Raw genomic sequence first — 21,018 nt, 5'->3', positions numbered from 1 at the left:
GGGCCCCTCAGACTCCACTGTGAGAGGCGGGATCTGGGTCATAATGATACAAGATGAAACAGAACCTCGGAAAATAAATTAGAATACCTCAAATGATAATATAAAGAAATTAGTCTTCATTTTGCAAAACTAATTTCAAATTAAAACAAGGACCTTGGACTATAAATTAGGAGTAAGTGCTGATTTTGAAACATCTGCAGATCGGAGTGTTATTCTTTGGCAGTGTTGTGAATTATTTCAATCAATCTGATGTGTGACTGTGAGGTGTTTTGTTATTTATCAACATGTCATCAAGATAGGAAATATGCATCTCCCATTTTGTGCAAACACCAAAATATTTTACAATTAGAATCAGCTTCCTTGTCTTGGCATAACAATAACATTTTCTTTATTTATTTAACCAGGTAAAAGACTCATTGAGATTTAAAACCTCTTTTTCGAGAGTGACCTGGCCAAGATGGCAGCACAAAATAGGTAACAACACACAACAAGCACACAAAACAACACAAATAAAATACGGTCACAGTTTCACATGGTTACATGATTACACAGTGCAATCACAAGATCCAATTGAGTTTGTTTCTCTGTGTTTTTTTATGATTGACTTGAATTCCCCCAGAGTTACATGATGTATCAGTTTCAAGTCCTTCTGCACATCATTCCAAGTAAATGGGGATGAAAATTTAAAAGCCTTTTTGCCCAGTTCAGTTCTGACTCTTGGGACCTGCAACTGTATGATGTCCCGAGAGCGCAGGCCATATTGGCTGAGGTTTCTACACATGTACACACAAGGATGTAGAGAGAAGTCCAAGAATAGATTTATAAATAAAAATCAGCCAGTGAGAGAGCCTACGACCGTACAATGATGGACAGTGTGCGACAGTGTATAAGGAACAGTGATGTACATGATAGCTGCAACCGGTAATAAAACGCAAAGCACAGTGATATACTGTATTTCATTTCTTTTTTGCTAGTAGGACTCCAAGCCGGTGATTTTAAAGTTTGCTATGGATGCTGCAAAATGTATCACATTGTAAGTAATTTCACAGGTTGCTGCATATGAATGAAGTGGGGAAATATGACAGCATATACTGTACAATTTACAGCATATATACTATTTGTTAAATATGTGAAGATACATATACGATGATGTTTACCGTTTTAATGTAAAATTATGTTTTTAATGTGATGTTCACAATTTAAGAATGCTAATGGTAACTAACTTTTTTGCCACAGTGTCAACAGGCAGAGGTGAAATGTGCCGGATCTCCTTTATGTGAATTGATTTACAATAACAAGTTTGATCAGGTTTGCCCTGGCTGCTTCTCCTGCTGAGAATCACTTGCCTTTGTTATAGGGTTTTGACCAATCAGATTCAAGTATTTAACACAGCCAGGTGTTAAGAACAGTTAAGTTAAAATATATATTTTTAATTTGAATGATATACATTTTCAATGAATGATTGTGGAGTATAGGGAAAACTATTCCAAAAGATTAAATTCGCCCTCAAGTGCCATACATAACATATTCCCCGAGTGTATCTCAATGAGTTAACACAGAGGATAGCATTTAGATGCTAATCAGTCTTATAGGTGGCATTTATCTTAATCTGCTGACAGTTCTTTAGGCACTTAAAGCTTGCAAACCTAATGATGAGTCAGTATGTTATGTTTCAGAGAAGCTTATTCTTGAGGTATTAAAGGCAAAGTATTACATTTTAAATAGCTGCCCTGTTTGTTTAAATGACATCCAACTGTATTTTGAAAATATGCAACTTATAGTTTGAATTTAGTTTCAGAAAAGATGTCCAAAAACTATGACAGATATAGCACTCTCTAGGATCAGAGAAGACTTTGAGTGAGCAGAGAATGTCCTCCTTTCTTTTCCTGCTTGTGTATTCCAGCTTGATCAGCTACCCTCTGTCAGTGAGCATTCATTAATACCTTTTGCGATGGAAATGAGAGGAAAGCTGCCACAGTGCACCCCAAGGCTGTGCGTGCTAACCCTGAGCTCAGTAGAAAGGAATGTGTGAATAGTTGATAATTATCAAAAGGCAAAAACCAATCTCCTCCACCATACCTGGCTGGAATGACTATTCACTTTGATCATTTACTGCCGATTTGTGGTATAAGCATTTCTGCCCATGATGTCCTTTAAATTCTCTGTCCTTTGCATAATGCAAAGAGCAGCATGGAGACTGTCCATCACATACATTGAAGTTATTTTCTGCCTTTGGCTATGTTCCCAGATGGTCTGTCCCACCAGCTGATGGGAGAACAAAGTTCTTTATAGTGAGAATGTGACTGCAGTGGCCTTTTGTCCTGTATCAAGCTGCGTTCAAATGTTCTAAGTTACATCTTGCATAAACCCACAATCCAGCAGTAGCTTCATCTTTACTGTGGCTAACAAATGTGAAAAGACCATTAAAAGTGAATTTTTACTCATTTTTCTTTCATTACAATGACTCTCTTCTCTATTTTGCTCTTCTTTATCTTGCTGATTGAGGCTGGAGATCAGAGAAAGCACTTCCAAACACAGCAACAAATCGATTACTGTAAAACCTGCATTAAGATGCATTTAGTAACGCAGCTCATTCAGTAATGCAGCTCATTAATCAGTTATTCTCCTGCTGAGTTATGTGACACACCCATTTGATACATTGTAGTATGCATGAAACTATTCGATGCAAGAGATAGAAAAACATATTCTTAAGTGGGAAGATGAACTTTTCCAGCAACACATCAAGAGAAATATCAGTGTTAAGTAACAAAAACACAGTCCCTCTAGAAAAAGAAAAAGAAAAAGAAAAAGAAAAAGACAGGAGGATTACTGTAAAAGTTCGTGTTTAAGTTCTTCTTTGCTCAGTGATGGAGGGCTTTTCATTTCTCAGTGCTGCTGTTGGGACAACACAACAATCTCCTATTGTTACAGCTCTGTGTTTTGCGTTGGCAGCTCTGACAGCTCTATTCACTAGTACATGAAAAGAGGATGTTTGTGCTGTGGTGCTTTTGTCTTTGACTTACTCCTTGCAGCATCTTTGAAGTATTTTTAATCTTTCAAAAACTTCAATCTCAGTTCTGGCATGGTGGACTTCCAGGAAAATCTTTTTTTTTTTCTTGATTGTTGCTCCTCTCGTTCTCAGGTCAATTGCTGCCATTTCCTCCCTGACTGTGTATTTGTATCCCTGTAACCTCCTGGAACTTTCAGTTTGGCATCTTGGCAGAGCTTTGTTTGCAGTCTGTTGTGTTTTTGATTTTAATTGTTATAAGTTCAGTCTCATAGTTCTTGATATTACGAGCCCGTGTCCACTTAAGGCATATTTTTGTGTTGCTCATCTAAATTTCAAAGCGCTCCAATCTCACTGGTGCTTACTGTTTGCGAGGTTACCAAAAGTTATCTTGTAGCACTTCTGCTTCCCACTTTCAGTGATACTAAGGTCTGTCTTAAAATGAAATGTATGCTTTGTATCTGTTTTTATTTAATACAATTGTACAAAGTAAATGTAAAAACAATTGTTGGAAATCCTGTTGAAGCATAAGCAGCAGCTGCAGGCACAGAAAGTATTCCCCCAACAAACTAGGGAGGTAGTTATCTCCTCTGACAATTAACCAAAGTCCACCTCTTCTTGATTTTAATTAGGTAGTGATGGAAAAGTGACATTGACGAGCACTGCACTTTTCTAGAGGCTGAACTTTTTTCAACTGAGAGAACTTGGAAAAAAGAGCTGACATCAAGGGCATTATTGCGCTTAGGATACTAAGTGTCAAAATGCTTATGCTGTATTGTTTTTGGCTTTGCACAGAAAATAGGCATGTCCTTCCCCTAAAAAAGGCTGTTAGTGGACACAGGCCCTAAGTCTTCTTTCAATCTGCATGGTGTTTCTTTTTCGTAAATGAAAGTCCTAGTTAGGGTAAATGATGATAAATAAGGATGAGCTTTAAGGTGGGAATACCTGAATGAAAACTTGTTACCATTGTGCCCTGACAAACATGATAGATACATAACATAGCTTTTTCCCTTAATGGAGGGGACCAATGAGGAGAGATGGAAAATTGGAGAGTAAAGAGTTTGAGATGATCACAGCAAATAATTGCGACTGGGAGTTGAACCTGCAACAGCTGCGACAAGGGCTAAAGCCTCTGTACATATGGCACGTGCATTAACCGCTAAGCTAAGAGCCCCTCAAAAATGTGGCTGTTGAGGCTTTAAAATATATATATACAAACAAATGTTAAATGTCACTGTGGCTACTTTCACTGTTATGTAGAGTCCATTGGAAGATTTTGTTAATATGAGACCACAGACAATCAGAAGGGAGGCAGTATGATGTAACAATTTCCCACATAGCTGATCAAAGGTTTGCTCAAATGTTTTGATCTAAGTAATCAATCCAATATGTTGTATTTCGCAGCAAAGGGTCTAAAATATGAGTCTATGCTCCTTATGAACAGTATGACAGGGAGAGAAGACCGTACCCTTTAAGCTTTATTAGCCCTTTCCTCAACAAGTCTGTCACTTTGTAGACAGCTATTTGGGGTGGTGATAGCAATGTGCTTTGTGAAAGGACAAAATCAAAGGTCTAGACAGCTCCGACTGGTGGAACAAGTACATGCAAATTTCAGCTGAGTGCCTAACAGAAGCTTGTGGGAGAACTTATTACCCAAAACAGACAAGAGCTTCAGGATTATAGTGCACACACTTCATCTAATTGACTGTCCTGACTGATACTCACTTCACAGGGATAAATCCAATGCTATGGAAACAAAAAGCAAAGGATATCTCCATTTTGACAAAAATCTTTGTTCATGGACTCTTTTTTCAAAGCTCCTTGTTCAATTTCTACAGTACATTATGAATTTGTCCTATTTTAGAGTAACCAGTCAAGAAGAATTAGCTGAGTTGCAGATGTGCTCTGATGCGCTGCAACAAGAACAGTCAGAATTGGGACGAATTCTGCATTAGTCACTCCCAGGAGGGGATTCTGACCTGAAATTGAGAATGTAGCAGATTTGTTGATATGAAGCCGCTTCTGTGATATAAACATAAGATTTCTGTGTTTTCTTGCAGTGAGAAGGTGAACTACACTCAATAGCACATTGAGCTTGAAGTTGACTTTAAATCAGTCCATAAATTAGAAAAAATGTAGAAGTCAAAGTAAAAGTACTATCGCTGATTTCTTACCTGCAAGGACAACATTAAAGTCTGACTTCACCTCATGTAAAATTACTTAATAACCCGTAACTACGACCATTTGTATAATGATCAATTATCCATGTAGAATAATCCATCCACTATTCCAAAATGTAACCTCTCATTATTATTCATACTACCGTTTTGTTGATCTGTGCACTTAAAGATGTTCAGATGCAGTTATCTGTACCCTTGACATGACTTTCTCTTCTTACCCAAAACCTTCCAGCCTGATCCCTCTGTTCCTCCCCCCTTTGCCTTTGCTTTAGATCAAATGTTTTCCGGACTGAAATAAGGGAGATTACCAGGCACACTCTCCAACCCTCCCCAGCTTTCAGCATGCTTGCACCGGATCAGGTTCTTCTTCAAATTCTTGCCTGCAACTCTGTGCTCTTCTGCATCCCAATTATGTCTCTGTTGTGGCTGAGGGAATCAGGTCGTTTCTTCTCTGTAGGATCAAGTGTCACCTATGCTCACTTTTCCTCCAGACCATGCAATAGTTTACTGGACTGTCTGCAGGGTCTGATATGGTTTTGAATTTTCTTAAAACTCACTGCTGAAAGATTTACCACTCTGTGTAATAATCTCTTCAATCCTCATGTGAAGCATGAAGAAAAAGCCATTGCAAATAGAATAATTTATTTTTGAGAGCTACCATGAACAAGGTCCATAGTGTTTCCTTCAAGGTGTATAAAGTGAAGTTCACATTGTAATGTTGACAGATGATATTTCTGGACCGGACTGTCTAAGTTTTATACACTATGGGTCAAACTTCAGCACAGCAAAGTCCCATTAACTGTTTGTAAAAGATCCAGCATATTCAAAAAGTGTTGTAGAAACATCTTATAGCACAATGTATGCACTCTGAGCATAAAACACATTTTCAGTCATCATATCAATGCCATGTTACACTGTAACATGTTAAAACACACACTAATCTCACATGATGGTCCTTGGTGAAGCATTTCATGTACAATACAGTGTCCTTTGATGTTGTTGTTGAGAACTGACTTCAGTTATGTTTCTTCTAAATTAACATAGATACACAATCAAGCTGATATGTCTTCCCAGGCCTTGTGAACAAGATTTGAAAATACACATATCAGCTTTTCTCATTTAGAATATTTGCCACTAGTGACCATTTTATGTTTTGATTTTTATAGTGTCAAGAAACACATTCTCAAAAAACTTGTGAAAAAATCCAAGACAGTTTGGACCTCTTGTACTCGTAAACTCTGTGGTAAACCTAATTATGTAAGTCCTCACACCTTCTATAATTGCTATTTATGTCTATTGCAACCTCTCCATCGACTGTTATTACTGCACTTTATATAAAAAATGTTTAATGCAGTCGTGGTAATCTGAACCAAGAGATTTGTGCATTTGGTCCTTTCAGTCATATTCTGTGGGAAAAACATAAAAGCAAAACCGATGCAAATTAAGAAGTTGCCTTAGCTTGTATATCTACTGACAGGAGCATCAGCACACATCAACCATTCCTCAGACTACTATAAAGGTGCCACAATGCTTTAATGTGATTCTAACATTGTCCACTAGCACGTTCGGAAAATGTTTGAGCTTGAAGCTGATTGATATAAATATCTTGGAAACATATGAGACAAGTACGTATAGTAAACAACATAATGCAGTTCCAACTATGATTAGGCAGAGTGAGAGACCTCAAAGGCAGCCGAGGTTTTACTTTCACCTCATGGTGTCTCTCGCCGGGTCAGAGTCTGTTTTCTCACTTTTTACTTTGTCCTTTGTCCAAGCGTAAAATTATTCCATCAGAGTCGGGTTCACATTGTACAGTCTCAGCAAGCCACGTAGTCCACTCTCTGTGATTCTAATGTGGGTGTTTTTCCATAAAGCTCTCATATGAAACAATATTACATTTTTTTTAAAACAAGGTTTTCTTTTTTCAGAACCTCAGGTTCTCCCTTGTTTACATACCTTCAAATAAATGTACTCAAGCAACGCATAAAACTTTCAAATGATTGTCTTTTCAATAAAATACACATCACATGAATTAACCAACCATACGCTCAACACACATTCATTCACACACATTCTTCACAGAGGAGAAAACACTATTCAATGTTGCAATGCTTAATAATGAGCAACAACTGTCAGTTTGACAGAAAAAGAAAACAATAGAGGAAAATTAAAAAAGAACAAAATACAAATAAACCAACGACAACACACTCAAAGTCTCATCCTCAGGGTCCTGTTGTCATTGAAAGGAGAGCCGTGTGTCAAACAAAAGAGGAGAAGCCCGCGGTAGGTGCCTGTGCGGCACAACCCAGGCTGCTGGGGGGTCGGTACAGGGTGCCATGCTGGCTGGGGGGGTCGGAGGACAGCAGGGAGGGGGTAGGAGTCCGGCTTCCCTTTGACCTAAACAGAGTGCCCTGGCCCTGGCACTGGGGCTGTGGAGACGGGGCACCCTGGGGGAGGAGAGGGGGCAGAGGGGGTACGGGGGGCGGGTGCTGTCGTGACTCCTGTTCAACCAGAGGCTCGGGCTGGGAGTAGCCATACGCAGGCGGGCGAGAGACGCCCTTCTGCTGCCGCCGCCAGGAGTTGTAGTACGTGGGGTCACTGATGTAGTGGTTGACAAAGGAGTGGGTCTTCTGTCGGCTCTGATCCATCTCATACTCGCTGTCGCTGCCCTGGAGGAGGGAAGAGGAGGAAGAAAACATGTAAATATATTAAAAGGCAGATTAATGACTTAGTAGACATATGTTAAGGATTTTTACCACAGGGATATACATGACAGCTACATTAACAAGCTGTAGAGCTGGGGCTAATTCTAATGCAGGATCCTTTGTCAAACTGCACAACACTGAGTCACAAAGCAGGGTTTATCTACTGAGAGATATGTTGATCGATACACAATAATTAGAGCTGTTCTGATACCTTTTTGTCTCCCCAATTAAGATTCCAACACCTTGACCTGAATATGGTGCCCCTCGGACACCAGTATGTACATATACATAGTTTGTTATTATCATACATTAATTTACCTAAAAAAAGTCAATTTGGGGGGCAGACTTGTTATGGTATGGGATTGGAGCATTGATTTGTATATCCCTCATTTACCCATTGCAGCATTTTAGGTCAGTAATGGAGGCTAAAACCAGTACTGATATTGGTATCGGCCTCCATGCCTCATATCGGTATCAGAACAACTCCAACATGAATGACTGCTATTAAGCATCTTTTACATTGGTGCCTACCCGTAGCTCTGTGGAGCACAGAAGTGATAACTGTACACAAGAGTGTCCTAGAATTGGACAGAGACAATGTTTACATGATTATTTTCCCTTTATCGTGTCATTAGCTTGTTTCTAAAGTTACAAATGTTTGTGTGAATTAATTCTGACATCTTTCCAGCACAACAAGCTGACTGAGAGACACAAACAAAGAGCAAACTGCTCTCATAGACGACATTACCACTTGGCATATTTGCATGCCTGACAAGTGGCTGCCCTTCTACTGCTCTATTGAGACAGCACAGCTTAACAGATGTTGAAGCGGCATTTATTTGCACAAGTGGCAGGTAAACAGAGGGAGGCCATGCAGAAGAGAAGAACAACACCAGTTTGTGTGTCCCAAGGGACTAGCGTTTGTTCAATCCGGGTTGAACAATGTTTTGACTGTGCAGGGACCAGATAAATCGGCGAGAGAAACGTAGTCTGAGTGTGGGAAGACAGATGTTCATGATCTGCAACAATCAGCATCTCTGCTTTTTTTTGTATCTGTCATCCCAGAATACTTGTAACCAGGGGTGTGGGATGTACCTCGTCTAAGATAATATCTTATTATTATTTTTTTTTTTTATTGTTTTATTCTTCGCTTTAAAGCCTTTATTCAGAGAGGATAGGATAGAAGATAGAGCAGCAAACTGGGATCAGAAACTGGGGACAGACATGGAGCAAAAGGCAGCAAGTTAATGACCCAGGCCACCCACACTTCAAGGACTACAGCCTCTATACACAAGGCGTGTGATATTGACCACTCGGCTTAACTAGCACCCCTTAATTTGTTGTTTTAACAATGTGCTAAATGACAATACAGAGTATGCCAGTCATTTTGCAAAAAAACAATCAAAATACGCCTAGAGAGTCCAATTCACATTCACACAGCACAACAAACCAAGCTAGCATAGCTGCCTGCATGTCTGAAGTTAAAAACGAGTGAACAAACATTGCCAGGAAAGGAAACACAAACACCACCAGCCTTAGAACCAATGTCATTAGATTGAATTGCTAGACGTGGGTCATCCTCTCTCATATGGAGGTGGTTAGGCTTCGAAAACATGGATGTTGCTCAAAAGATGCCATTCTTCAGACAATGTCAGAAGGCAGCAGCCATTACAGACAGCTCAACAACTAATTGTTTCACCATCTTCAAATTAACCACCGCACAGAACATGAAGGATTTGAAAAGCTTCCACCGACTCCATGTGTTTTTGTTTGGCTGGTACCTTGGCTGGTCGGTCGTGGTTAACTCAACTTACACAGAATATCAAGATATTATTTTTGACAATATCGCACACCCCTTCTTCTAATGTCCCCATTTCTGCTCTGAACCTCCCTTTCTCTCTCACACCCACACTCAGCCATCCAGATCATCACATGATGAGCTGAGCAGGCCCAGATTAACACAGCATTTCCTGTTTGAGGGAAATTAATTAGTTTTGAGGACATTTCAGAACACATGGGACATGAGAATCAGCCCCATGTTGACTTCCCATGGGAGAATTCAGTCTGAAAACTCAGATGTCAGCCTACGCTAACAGCTGATGTTTAATTTTACAGTGATGTAACTGAAACAGATTGTGCTGCTGCCGGTTCATAGCTTTCTAGTTTTTTGCATCCAGGAAAGTATGATGAGGGCAAAAAAGGATGGAAGTTTGCAAGACAGTGAGGAAGACAGTGAGGAAGACAGAAGCAATTTTGAGTGCAGAAAGGATAAGACTTTGCCTTGGAAGAATTTGTCACTGGCCACTTTTTAACTCAAGTTCACTACCTTCTCAAAATGAATAGGACAAAAGTAGAAGCTAAGGTTACATGCTTACCTGTGAGTCAGATATCTCTGAGGGTTTCTCAGTCAGGCTGCTGCTTTCTGCTGGGATCAGGTCATTGTACTTAGTGCTGACATCCTCATCTGAGTAGTGCAGACTCCCGGGACTTGGTCTTGGTGGAGACCTGCAGAGACAGAAAAAAGAAGACTTAGAAAGAGTGTCTGTGAGAGATAGAAAGAAAACTGTGGGAGAGAGAGCTAATGGTTATATAAAATTTTGATATTTGATCATCACCATATTTCCCTCCGGGAATCTCAAGCTGATTTTCAAGAGCTCTCTCTCTTCTTTGAGAACTTGTTTGAGTAAACATAAAAGGGCTCATCATCACTGTGTCTGACAGCACTCAGATGACTAATGGGAGGCTGTGAAATAGGTCTTCAAAAATGAAGAAGCCTAATATCCAACAGGGAGTTGAGTTGGATCAGCATGCAGGGACTCATTGATTATGGAAATTAAATTGATGGCCTAGTTTTGACAAAACGGAGAGGGATATTTGTGCATTCCACGAAGCCAACTGATTAGAGCAGGGACAGGATTATAATTGATCTAATTTACATCATATCTTTGCAAACTGCCATTTAGGCAGGGGGTGAGTTGAGCTCACCTCAAGCATCCTGCGAAGCACGAACTGGATTAAAAAAAGAAAGATCTGTGCATCTTCCTGAAAGGGCTCTTTGTGGTGATTAGAGTGTACAATTTGAGTCAGTCAGAGATTTAGACCTCCTGCAGAAAAGCTGCATAACTAAGCATGGCCCTGAGCTCGGCAACCTATTATAAACTTCTTTTATGAGCGCAGGTCAAGTAAAAGACCCCCAGCTTCCTCCAGCTCCAGTCATTAAGCCCCTAAAAGTGAAGCAGAGAAAAACATCTGTGCGGACAATTATTTCTCTTCCTTTGCAGTAATGGCCGTGGCTGTGTTCAAGGTCTGCTGGGACCGAATCGGATGGTCTGAGGGCCGAATGTGCACTGCTACCCTCACATCACTGGGCTACATCAGAGGGCTCAGTGTAAAACTTGGGTGAACACAGCATTGAAAAGAGGAGTTTGCTCCACTGGTTTTAAAAAGACTTATAAGAACCAGGATGGGCTTGAAAGTAAATGTTTAAATGATGTGAAATGGAAAATGTTGGATGTGGGGGCAGAATAGCGGAGCATAAAACGCTGTGATGTCAAGTGTATTATCAAGGCATGAAGCAGACAACCTTGACTACCTCTCGAATAAAAATTAATATGAACTGAGACATATACGCAGAAGCTAAATCCCTTGAAATCTAAAGAACAGGAACTCTGAAGACACAACATGACAACGGCCATGAAAGGGCTGACACAACAAAGGGACATCTCCTCTGGGTTAAAGGGGATGACGTGTGGGGGTGTACTGTGAGAGAAAAAAACACCCAGACTGCTTAGAATTCAGACAAGTTTGAGTCAGACATTAAAAGGATGAGGCCATGTGATCGTAGGGGAAGGACCATGGGCCCTGCAACCGATCACACTCAAGAACCCTCCCAGAGAGCTCTGAATTATTTAGGAGCACTGTATTTTCCTCTTGCCTTATCTGTCTCATTCATCCTATTTTCCCTCGCCCTTTCAAATATCCCAAGGGGAGCCCTCCCACTCTTCTTCCTTAGTCCACAGATCATTAGCAAAGAGTATGCTAGCAGATTGAAGCTCTTCAAAGAGAGGGAGCATCGCAAGGCCCCTTTGATCCCCCTTCTTGGGGCTCCTTGGTCAAGGAGAAAACAGCACAGATTCCCCCTGCCTGTCCTTAATGCAGACCCTCTAACACATTTTACAACAGTTATGTGAAAAAACAACATCTTTTTTTTTACTTTGTTGTGACAGGGAGCAGACTTTGAACCCTCATCTCCCGACACGGGCACGTGACTTTCCATCCAGTCACCAAATATGTGACCCATGACTCGGACTGACTCATGTGATGAGTGAGTTTGTGAAATTCCTCTTATCTAATGTTTACACAAACCAAAAAACTAGCATGCCAAAGTCCAGCTGACGGGGTAGAAGGACATGTTCTTGTACCAGCGGTATAGTGCTTTCACAGCGCTGCATTTGAGAGAAACTCTGGGCTGAAAGCCAAAGAACATGACCCGCTAGGACCCATAAGCACCCTTTGTCTCAAGCAGTGATGGACAGACAAAGAGCACAGGCAGTAGCTCATGAATGCTAACTATCTGCTATTGTGCTGTTCCTTTATATAAATTGTTGCTACAGACAAACATTGCATATCAACGAGGGGAGCGGAAGGAGGCCCAAATCAGCAGCTTGGCGCCTCAAGGTTTGGCTTGTTCTCTCAAGACCGATAGACTATTGTGAGGAAAGAGGGGAATACATAACAGGGCATCATTAATTCCTCTCTGAACATTAAGTAAAACACTGAAAGACTGTAAGACTAAGCGATCAATGTATTATGGTAAAACTTTGCATGAAGGACAAGAATGCAGTCTTGAAACTAGGGGTGGGGATTGCAGGGTAACTCATAATACGACACAACATGATATGATACGATACTGTACATTACGAGATACATTTCACACAATAACAATGACATCAGGATACAGCTATTCTGTGATAATTAATAAATTGCAAGACATTCATGCCACTGTAAGAGGTTATGAAATAGTGACCAAGTAAATCCAATGTGACAAAAGATTTGTTAGTCAGCATCTTAGCTAGCCGGCAGCAGATTTACTCGTCAATCTAACAAATTGTTATCTAAATCCCAAAATTCTGGTCATGTGTTGTGCCACTAGTCACTAGTCATTGCCATAATTCTATAATGATCTACTACCTCAATGTAAACAAGCACAGATGACAGATGGCGTCTGGTAGTACGCTGGCAACACAGCAGGAGCGCAGTGTAACCGGCACAGGTATGTGGATGTTAGCCTGCAAGAAGGACTGACGCCTGGTGGTGCTAGCTCTGCTAACGTTAGCCACACTCTGCAAACCAATTTGACATTGTTTATCTGCACACTCTGTAAACCTATGTTAAATAAATTCTGCTCAATTTTGACTGTCTGCCATTTCTTTTGCTTTCCACACAGACTGTTTTTGCCAAATATATTATTTACTCTAAACACCAAAACCAGAAACAATACTACGCCTACAGACTGTCTAAAACCAAGATATAAATATAAGCACTGATCAGCTGAACACCATGGCATGCATTTCACATGTTTAAAGTGACTTGAACTGACCGTGTGTAGATGCCGTTCTTGCGACAGAAGGAGTTTTTCACAGAGAGGCGTCTGTTGTTCAGCTCCAGGGCTGGGAAACGTCCCTCATCCAGCCGCACCATCTCTCCGTGGGTTAGAGGCAGAGCTGTGCAGTTGGAGTGGTTACCTGGACAGAGGTAGGAGGATGACACTGTATGGGTTTCAGAATAAGATAAATGGTTTGTGATCCTCTGTCAATCTAAAATTAGTTTCAGTCTTAAATGTTAGTTGAGCAAAATGCAAGATAGTAAGGTACAACACTTAGACATGGATTCTTTTTTGGACCATTCACTTGTATTTTTCATTAAAAGTAGATTTTACACAAACATCAATTCTACCTAAATTTTACATGTACAAGATAAGAAAAACAACTGCTTTTTCATTCCTGTCAGACTTTTAAATGCCCCACCTGGAGAGATCAGGGAACTGAATCAATACTCAATTTTAAATAATTCTTCAAAACGTGCATGTACAAAGCTGCTTTTGATTCTTAAATCCAAAGCTTTGTATCTTTGCTTTAAGCTCTTTTTAAGCTACGTTCTTTTATCTGTTTGCCTTACATTTCTCTTACATCCACATCTGAGATGCTTCTGCAATAACTGCACAATTAACTGATTCTTATTCTTCTATAATCTTACTTTGTTCCTGTTTTAACACAAATAAAGTTTCATTATCAATATTATCAGTTGGACGTCATCAGTGAGTCGGCCAGGCCCGCTGTCCAGTCCTGACCTCAACTATTAAAACAAACAGCCATCAGAAGCATAGATCAGCTTCATGGCTGAGAAAATTGGGGAGGGGTTGGGAGGGCTAAAGAGGCCCTCTTTGTGTCCCCTACACAGACCCAGTCCTTGTCTTTAGTGGTCTCACCAAGTCCCACTTACTGACCCCGCTAACCCTGGCACCATGCTAAACGCTGACTAAGCTAACAAGACCCTGGCACAAGAGTTTAGGAAGGCTTGACCTGACCTGTTATTTCACTCCACTTATCTCACCACTTATTTTTGTCCATCTTTACTACAAGCTCCTCCTATGTCCGGAAAAATTAGCCTCAGATGCCCTCTGTGTGCCTACCTGCCAACCTTAATGTGAAGCATTAACATTAAGTCCACTAACATTGATACAGAAGCGGGAAACTGTGATAAAGAGTTTCCAGGAGCAGCAATGTCACCAGGGATAATTCACAATCATGAAAATCGGCTTCTTGATACAGTGCTGTAGTAACATAATTACTCTCCGTCTGACTAATGACCTGAGCATTAAACCAATGCCAAGCCATTTATCCCAGTATTGATTCTCACTGCAGTTAACATGAACAATAATGTTTATTCACCTGCCTTGTGCAGCTGTTTCACAGGTAACCTTTACTCTCATCTTTCCCCCTGTCAGCCGAACAATGTTCAGGAAATCCAGGTCATTTGACTAATTGTTTGAGTCTTTACGCGCCCATTTTTCTTAAACAGACATTGGATGTGAAATCGTTAAAATGCAGTTCTCACCAAGGGCTGTCCACGAGGGAGACAGATCCTAGAAGAGAGCTTAAGTTGCAAAACCTGAAGAAGAGCTGTTAGCTGAAAGTTTCATGGACACTCTGGGGTCTCCTACCTGAATCTGCTTTTTTGGTGTATTTTTTGCTTTGGCCTCGGATGATGAGGATGAAAACAAGCAGGAGGATGAAGATAAGGCCCACCAGAGCGATCACAACCAGGAACCACCACTCCTCATAGAATGGAGACACTTTCTGGGCTGAACACATGACATATAACAGACATTAATAAAACAAAATCAGAACCTCGGTTGTTCTGCTGAGTCACTGGGGATTTATTTGTCTGTGGTCAGTACCTGATATTGAAGGTGAGGGGGCGCTGGGTGACCCATAGCCATAGTCGTTGACTGCAATCACTCTGAAGTCATAGGTGACGCCCTCTCTGAGCATCTCCAGGTTAAGTGTGTAGGATGTCGCTTCTTTCGGAATGTCTTTGATGAGGATATCCCACAATCCTTCGTCTAAAGGAAAGAATGATCAAAGCTGTAGTCTTTTTTTATCACTTTATTCATTTTTCATTGTATAATTTTACTACAAATATTCTCATAGAGATAAAAGATCTCTTTTAAAAGAGAGTCCTGGCAGCAGCAAGACAACAGCTTCACAGACAGATTTCAACAAGCAAAACTTACATCCAACAATAAATGAGTAGCTTTCTGCAGGACAACATGTGCATACACTGGCCAAATAGCCCTTAATCCTGGTTTGAAAATATTCCAAGCTAATAAAGTGCTCTAGTTTAAGGTTACCCTGTGGCTTAGACCAAGATGAGGGGGCAGACATATCAAAAGTGCTTTAACTAGGACAGAGTGAGCTTGTGTAGTGACACACATGATGTACCCATAATACCGAAGGTTACAGCTACTGAAAGTTATCAGGCAGGAAATACTCATCAAGACATCAAAACATGTGAAATTAAACTTTGTGGCTCACCTGAGGGTCTAGCCTCAATGACGTATCTTGTAATGGGTGCACGGCCTTGATCGCCACTTGTCCAATGCAGCGTGAGAGCTGTGCCATAACGAGATATGAAGGGCTCTCCAGGAGGGCCAGGAGCCCCTTAGGAAGACAAAAAAATAGTGTATGTTTAGAGAAAATTGCCTCCTTTGAGTCAAGTAGGCACTCCACATGATTATATATAACCAGGAATAGAAAAGTCCCACCTTCTCCAGGCCCGGTTGTGATATTTGCCTCCACCTCAGGGCCATATGTTAGCGTTTTGGCCCGGATGCGGAAGTTATAGGTGACACCATCAGCCAGATCTTTGATCTTCATCCACAGGGGAGCACTGCCCTTCACATCTACCGTCACTATCTTACTGACACCTGGAGTGCGAGGAGAGGAGTCTGTACAGAAAACACTAAGACTCTAGATGCTGCTTGCTACAAGCGACAGAAAGCCAAGCATTGTACACATAGAGCCAAACAGACAAATCCACTTCAACAAAGAGTTAGAGGACAGCACGAGCACACCCACAGGCCATCACAGACAAGATATCTTTGCATACAACATCAAAAGATCTATTATTCCAGCAGCAATCTAGATTTCCAGATAGGAAGAGACACCAGGACCTTTTTCTAATAGACCGACTGATACTGCCTGTCTTTACTGCTCTGCTCAGCTTTGCTCTGGGTCCATTAGTGGATAGCCCAGGGACCACAGCCGCCACAGATCAGCATTCCACCTCTGCTCCCAATTACTTGACAATCTGGTCCAGGGAACCACACTTAGCCAGTTAATAGCCATGTTTCTCTGAGTGAGAGACGAGAAGTTGCGCAAAGTCTCACCAGAGCATTCCAGCATATTTTTTTATCAGCTTTGCCATATATGTAACTGCAGGGCCTATATTCATCTGTTACAGATTAGAGCATGAGCTTAAGCAGCGTGAGTTAAAGAACGAATATGGTAACTAGGCAAGAGGTTGTAAATCAGTGTCAGAAGAAGCCAGCTGAGGAATGTCAAGACATGGCAGAGTTATGCTGCTGCAGGCTGCGGTTCTCACCATCTACAGGAGTGCAGGGCTCGTAAACCAGGCGGTAGCCCTCGATGATGCCATTGGCCTGCTTGGGCTCGCCCCAGGACACGTTGACCGAAGTGGTGGTCAACTCGCTGAAGCGAATAAAGCTGGGAGAACTCGGGGCTGATGGGGAAGAGGTGAGGATAGTTAGAACTGAGGAAAACATACACTGCGAAACTACAGTGCATTCGACTGAAATAGCAAAACATATTATGTAAACGTTCGTAAATTGTAGATGATTGAACATGTTTAGATTCTGTGATTAAGCCACAGATTGGGACACACATAAATGTCAGAAAATAAAAGCATTTTTTGATCCTTTTCATTATGCTTGCAGCTCGGTGAAATCCATGTTATTCACTCTTTACATTCGTCCACAGTGTTTTCATAAGCCACAGTGGTTATCTTCATCATTATCAACTTGCAAAGTGCTTTCTTTTGCAGCTATTTTCCCCATTTTCTCTCAACTCTCAGGACATTAAGGTTAATTACACAGCCATAAAAATAGCATTGGATGAGTATAAAACAACAGAATCTAAATGCAGCACTCAAAGTCTGCAGCAAACAATCTGATACATTAAAGTGTAAATACAAAAGAGAAGTAATGCTAGATGGCATGAAACAGAATTATGAGGAGATTAAAAGGGAAAGCAGTCTTATCGTTCATTATCTGAGTTTAAACAATGCAGTGTTTTGTGCATGTAAAACAGGTCCTGTGGTGTACAGACAGATTAGGCTAATGTGTTAGTGAAAAGCAAAGGAAAAGCAGAGACAAGAGTGTTATAAAAATCACTCTGAGACCTTGACAGAAGAACAAGAACTGTGAGAGTTCTGCCTGCTGACCCAACCCAGATACAACTAAGTGTCAGGATTTTGCCCCAATTCTGCATAAAACTCACAAAAGCTTGTGTTGGCTCACTTCCCAGTGCCCCGTGTTGCAGTGAGCCAAAATTCCTGTCTGTGTTTTTTAAATTCTCAGCACTTTGTACCCCTTGCCAATGTCACAGCCTTCAAGGGGAAGGATAAGACAAGAGACATTTCTACTGTAAACCATATTTGTGCTGAAACCGCAGAGGAGGGACTCTCGCTAGCTGGTAAACACAGATGTCTTTGTGCAGTGGCGGCCAAAAAACTAATCTACATGTGTCCCCCCGCACTCTGTATTCATTTCTCCGTGGCTGTCATTAGACTTCCACCCCCATGACTTCTCCTGAAGGAGGTGCCAAGAAGACTCTGATCTTTTCTGCCATATCTCCCATGACGAAACTAAACTCTTTAGTGAAAATGTTCTACTTCTTAGTGAAAAGGAGGAGCAGGTCTGATTTTATTAGCCTTAAAGCTGCAGTACTTCACTTCAGCTCTGCAGCTTTGTGTACCAGGACTCCAGATGAAAGTGCTCATCATCTATTCTTTTGTAGGTACCATCTGTGACTGAAGGGAGGACTCACCTTGAGATAGTAATTTACAGAAGCACTAGAGAACATCAGAAAGATGGTTAAATAATGAGAAGGAGTATTGTTGTGCAGAAATAGAGGCAGACAGATGGAGGTCAGACAGAGGAGACGAAAGAGAAGTAGAGAATCCAAGACTATGAGCTGCAGCATGGTGTTAGCAGAAGGTCTAAGCTACAAGATAAATAGTCCAGGTCTTTTGAACACACTATGATCTCCTCAGGCACATCTGGATTAAATGCAACTCACCTGCTTGCTGAGTGCGCCCTCTGGTGGGCAGGGAGCGGGGTCCATCCCCTGCAGCATTGAAGGCTGCCACACTGATCATGTAGGTGGTGTATCCTGTCAGGTTTTTGAGCTTCACACCCAGCTCAGGCAGGAACAGAGTACGCAGGCGCTCCGTCTCATTCTGCAGCTGAAACTCCCAGAAATAGATCTAGAAGCAGAATAAAAAGAGTTCAGGGTGTGGAATTTATACAATTATTTCTATGAAATTATGAAAGGCATGATGTAAGTAGAGCTGATTTTCAGTAATACAGAAACAAGACACATTATTGATACCTTGTATCCCTGTATGTCCCCATTCTGAGCGTCCAGAGGAGGAGGATCCCACGTGACGTCCAGCTGTGTGGCTGTGGCGGACTGGATCACCACATTTTGGGGAGGGGATGTTGGGACTAGAATAGGGCAGAGTTTATATATGAATAAGTTGCTTTTCCACAGTTTGTATGAGTTGATTGAAGATTTAGAAAAATGCAGATTAGTTGACAAACACACAGGCTACTCAGTAAGAGAAGAAACATACCCGCCTCTCCAACAAACACTTCCTGTGGTGCACTGCTGGGACCCTCTCCCACAGCGTTATACACACTGAGACGGATCTCATAGCGTTTGTGTTTGCTCAAATCTGCGAGGAGAGAACCCACAGCAGCGTTATAATAGAACAGTTAGGATAAAAGAGCCAAAAGAAGTTACTCCAGAGAGACCACGCAGTCGTAGTGATGCCTGTGGCAAGACGACATCACAAAAAGTGAACAAAAAGAGGAACGGGTGGATTTATAAGGCAAACTGATGAAAAGATGGGGTTGTTGTGGGGACACGCGGAAGATTTGTCAGTGATTAAAAAAGACAGAAAATACTGTGAAATAATGACAGGGCAGCTTGGAGAGATTAAAGTAACACACACATTGTGGGAGTTGGTGGCGGCCCCTCAGCGGATGCGGCTGAGTGGGAGGACTGTACAGCATGAACTTGCAGTAAACTACCATACAAATGGCATATTTTGTACAATTTAAGAGATTATGCGGACACATATTCAGATAAACGGAAGAGAATCATAAAATAAGTTAAAGACTTACTGTCCAGTTCATATTGGGTGAGTGAGGACTCGCTTAAGTTCCTGATGCTGTAAGGAGCTGGAGTTTGGAGAGAGAATGGGCAGGGTCAGAATTCGTTGAGACTGGCAAAACATGTTATAGAAATACTGATAGAAATATCTCTTGTTTATTGATTGAAATCCTCAGAAAAAACAGTTGGGGTGAAACCTTCATGAAGCCAAAGTTCACAAAACAATAAAAAAGATACAAATAAAATCAAGAAGATACAAATAAATCATCAAAGGAGGCTAGCACGATGGTAGGAAAATTAATAATTTAGAGAGGTAAAAGGGCAAGAATGAACAATGCTACACGTATTAGTGTAAACAGTGGGAATGTAACAGCACCTCCTGAGAGTTAAAAGTCAATACACATGAAGGCTGATACAAATTAGCGAGACAAAGAAGATGAATATATACTCCCTTATTAGAGCTTTGAAGGTCCATCCCCACTACTGAATGTTTAAATAATCATTTAAGACCCATCCTTTCTCTTAGGCCTCCTCTTTGAGATAATAATGTAGTTGATATCACTAAAGTTATCTTTTAAATATGTTGTTCATTGTTGTTTTCTGGTAACATTGTTTGTTCTTAAATGTGCTCTATAAATATATGTAAAGACGACTTGACTTGACTTGTCTAGAGAGCGCCATCTCATTTCAACGTCTTCTGCATTCATGTCGTGTCAGACACTTCAGGGAAATACGTTTCCGAGTGAAATGTACATGAATGCCCGCTCAAGTCGGAACAACACTTTGGAAACTCTGAAAATAATTTGGTGCCCGTCTTACCGACTTGACGTCATATTAGTCATCAACATGGCGGGCAATAAAATTGCACAAATCTTATTCATAGCATCTACTTTGTTTGCTGCTGTTGTTACAACATTCATACTTTCCGAATTGAAAGCATGTGAACACACCAAAGTTAGGAGAACGACTTCCTAACTCTGAGGAGCGCATGAATGCAGCATAAAGCATACAAACACAGCAGTGGCAGATACAGATTTTGCTGTTGAGGATGCATTATCAGTGTTTCTCACACATGGCTGGCCGAGTCAGTCTCCCACTTAAGCATTTTCCTTTTTATTGATCTTTTTTACATGGTCTACTGCTTTCAA

At 41.1% G+C, this 21,018-nt stretch overlaps 1 protein-coding gene across 1 annotated transcript in view; it reads right to left on the bottom strand.

Moving 5' to 3' along the window:
• Positions 1–5,808: 5,808 nt before the first annotated feature.
• sdk2a (sidekick cell adhesion molecule 2a) overlaps positions 5,809–21,018 on the bottom strand; it is a 100,768-nt gene continuing 85,558 nt past the window's right edge. Inside the window, 12 exon segments of the mRNA XM_034672929.1 lie at positions 5,809–7,856; positions 10,268–10,397; positions 13,492–13,636; positions 15,115–15,255; positions 15,352–15,516; positions 15,989–16,114; positions 16,219–16,380; positions 17,058–17,195; positions 18,773–18,959; positions 19,085–19,200; positions 19,329–19,430; positions 19,882–19,938. Coding sequence (XP_034528820.1) covers positions 7,446–7,856; positions 10,268–10,397; positions 13,492–13,636; positions 15,115–15,255; positions 15,352–15,516; positions 15,989–16,114; positions 16,219–16,380; positions 17,058–17,195; positions 18,773–18,959; positions 19,085–19,200; positions 19,329–19,430; positions 19,882–19,938 — 1,880 coding nt within the window. The 3' untranslated portion in view covers positions 5,809–7,445.

This window comes from Notolabrus celidotus, chromosome 20, assembly GCF_009762535.1.
Source record: "Notolabrus celidotus isolate fNotCel1 chromosome 20, fNotCel1.pri, whole genome shotgun sequence".
Lineage (NCBI taxonomy): Eukaryota > Metazoa > Chordata > Actinopteri > Labriformes > Labridae > Notolabrus > Notolabrus celidotus.
Note: the sequence above shows the minus strand (reverse complement) of the source record. Positions and strands in the feature narration are given on the sequence as shown.